Source organism: Aplysia californica, unplaced genomic scaffold, assembly GCF_000002075.1.
Source record: "Aplysia californica isolate F4 #8 unplaced genomic scaffold, AplCal3.0 scaffold00685, whole genome shotgun sequence".
Classification (NCBI taxonomy): domain Eukaryota; kingdom Metazoa; phylum Mollusca; class Gastropoda; order Aplysiida; family Aplysiidae; genus Aplysia; species Aplysia californica.
The window spans coordinates 76,570-79,309 of record NW_004797955.1 but is presented as its reverse complement, the minus strand read 5'-3'; the positions used below and the strand labels follow the sequence as shown (position 1 = coordinate 79,309).

The following is a 2,740-nucleotide window of genomic DNA, read 5'->3' as shown; positions in this document are numbered from 1 at the left end:
CAGTCAGCGAGGATGATGGGGGTGCAACCTCTCACTATGTCTCAGTCCATGAGTTTTGCTGTGTTGGAGGAGGAGGAGGAGGAGGAGGAGGAGGAGGAGGAGGGGGAGGAGGAGGAGGAGGAGGAAGAGGAAGAGGAGAAGGAGGAAAACGAGGAGGACGAAGAGGAGGAGGAAGAGGAAAGGGAGGAGGAGGAGGAGGAGCTTATAAAAGATATTGAACATCTGAATCTAAAATCCAGTTCTAAAAGGACCGATTCAACAGTTGTTGATGTTTGAAAACTGCCAACACCAACCAGGTTCACGATTCGGACAAAGGTCATCCACACAGTAGTTCAGTATGATATCAAAATGAATTTACTGGACACCCAGGACACAGACCATTTTCTGAAAACATGAGCACAGCCAAACAGAGAGGTGGTTGAACACTTTGACCCAACTAGTCAACTAGCTAAGCCTTTTCTTCTGTAAAAATGATCAGAATAAACAGGAAGCTTTGTGACAACATTGGAATTTTTCAATAAAGAGCTTGGCAAAACACTCAAATGCTTTTTAAAAAATATGAACTGTAAACAAAGAAGAAAATACAGAGAAACTTGGCTAAAGCAGTGATCTGACTTCGTTTTGCTACAAATGACGCCGTTTCCGTACGGGATGCAAACAAACGTAAATCAACAAGAAAACTGCCCCCCCCCCCCTTCCGCGCTTCCCCCCTTCTAAATACAGCCGAACCTGCTCTGGTGGCCACATGTCCAAGACAATCATGTTTATAAATCACCACTTCCTACTTCCCCACTTGCATTTTTTCATATCATAAATATACTGTCTGAGGTTTTCTCCCCCTGACTAAGACAGCCTATGTTTTTCTTCTCCCAAACAATAGGTGACCGACCGTCTGGGATAATTTCGGCGGTACTTTTTCAGGTTCGTTGAACAAATAAAAACAATAATAATAATAATAATAATAATAATAATAATAATAAATAATAATAATGTAGATTATTTATTCTATAGTGCGCACTCCCGTGTGAACACAGCTCTAGGCGCTTTACATAAATGCGTGTACGAACAATATTCACACACGCACACACACACACACACACACACACACACACACACACACACACACACACACTCACATCTACTTGCTTATCACATGCACACGCTCACACATCGTTACGAAATGAGCATATACAAATACATTTTTAAAAAAGTAATATTATTACAATTCAATTCGCAAAATACAAATGGGATGCAAATAAAATTAAACGATGACTTTCCTACCTAGACAGCCTGTAGCGAGTCTCTAAGGGGAGGATAATCACGTTAATGACGCCATTCACCAGGAAACCTTCTATGAAGGCGAAGATACACTGGAATATAACCATTACTCGGATGTTGTTACATCTCTGAAGACATCTGAAAGCAAAGACATTCAAATGAAGGTCAGTTTAATGACAGGCGGAACCTGCTCTGTCGGTCACTTGTCCAAGATAATCACCGCTACCTATTGCGCATTTCTCCGCTCAACAGCAAACTGTGCTTTTAAAATCTCTCTCTCTCTCTCTCTCTCTCTCTCTCTCTCTCTCTCTCTCTCTCTCTCTCTCTCTCTCTCTATATATATATATATATATATATATATATATATATATATATATATATATATATATATATATATATATATATATAACACCAAGGATTAACTGGAAAGCAAAAAAGACGAAAAATGAGTTGTGTCAGATTCTCCACACAAGACAAATTCTGCTCAACAAGATAATATGTAGAAAAATGCAATACTTGGGCCATTTAAAACGACACCAGACCATTGTGAAAGAGGTGCTTAAGGGAGAGAAGTGAGGCAGGAGAGTCAGAGGAATACAATTAAAGAGTTACAAGGATGGACAACATTAAAACACGGACTGGTCTGAGTAGAGCAGAAAATGCAACCACAGCCCGGGAGGGTCATTATATGTCAACCTCTGAATCAAATATGGCACCTCCAGGTACATATCGTATATAAAACCGAGCGAGTCTGTGCCAGAACATACCTTGGTTGAAAAGAGAAACAACCACAGTTGCCTTCCGGCTCCACCCCCTCACCATGAGGAAGACTGCGGCCATTGAGCCTGTCCTCCTCGGGACGTTCCTTCACCTGCATAATAGTCATCGTTATTCGGGGTCACTGAAAGGTCGCTTCACTCCGATGATGTCTGCAAAGACAAAGAGAAAATGAAAAAAAGAGCTTTTAGGGGGCAATAAAAGGCTGTATTACTCCGGGGATATCGATCTGAAAAAATATAGAAAATTGAAAGGGAAAACTTTATGGGCTCCCTGAAAGGTCGTCTTATTCTGGTGCTTTCTGAAAGAAAACAAAGACAAAATAAAAAGAGAGCTTTGCAGGGTCACTGAAAAGTTGTCTGCCTCTGTTGATGTCTCATGCTTGAAAAGCCATAAAGTAGATCCTATACCACCAGGCAACGTTCTTTTTTCGTCAATTGCAGGTTCACTATTCTCGAGGAATGCGGCACTTTCTGATTTTTAAAAATCTATCTATCTATCTATCTATCTATCTATCTATCTATCTATCTATCTATCTATCTATCTATCTATCTATCTATCTATCTATCTATCTATCTATCTATCTTTCTATCTATTCATTCATTCATTCATTCATTCATTTATTTATTTATTCATTCATTTATTTATTTATTTATTTATTTATTTATTTATTTATTTATTTATT

The 2,740-nt window shown here is 39.1% G+C and overlaps 1 protein-coding gene across 1 annotated transcript in view; it reads right to left on the bottom strand.

Moving 5' to 3' along the window:
• LOC101846993 (solute carrier organic anion transporter family member 4A1) overlaps nucleotides 1-2,740 on the bottom strand; it is a gene marked incomplete in the record, with an annotated part of 24,226 nt that overhangs the window by 18,023 nt on the left and 3,463 nt on the right. The window contains 2 exon segments of the mRNA XM_013088097.2: nucleotides 1,282-1,416; nucleotides 2,046-2,207. Coding sequence (XP_012943551.1) covers nucleotides 1,282-1,416; nucleotides 2,046-2,164 — 254 coding nt within the window.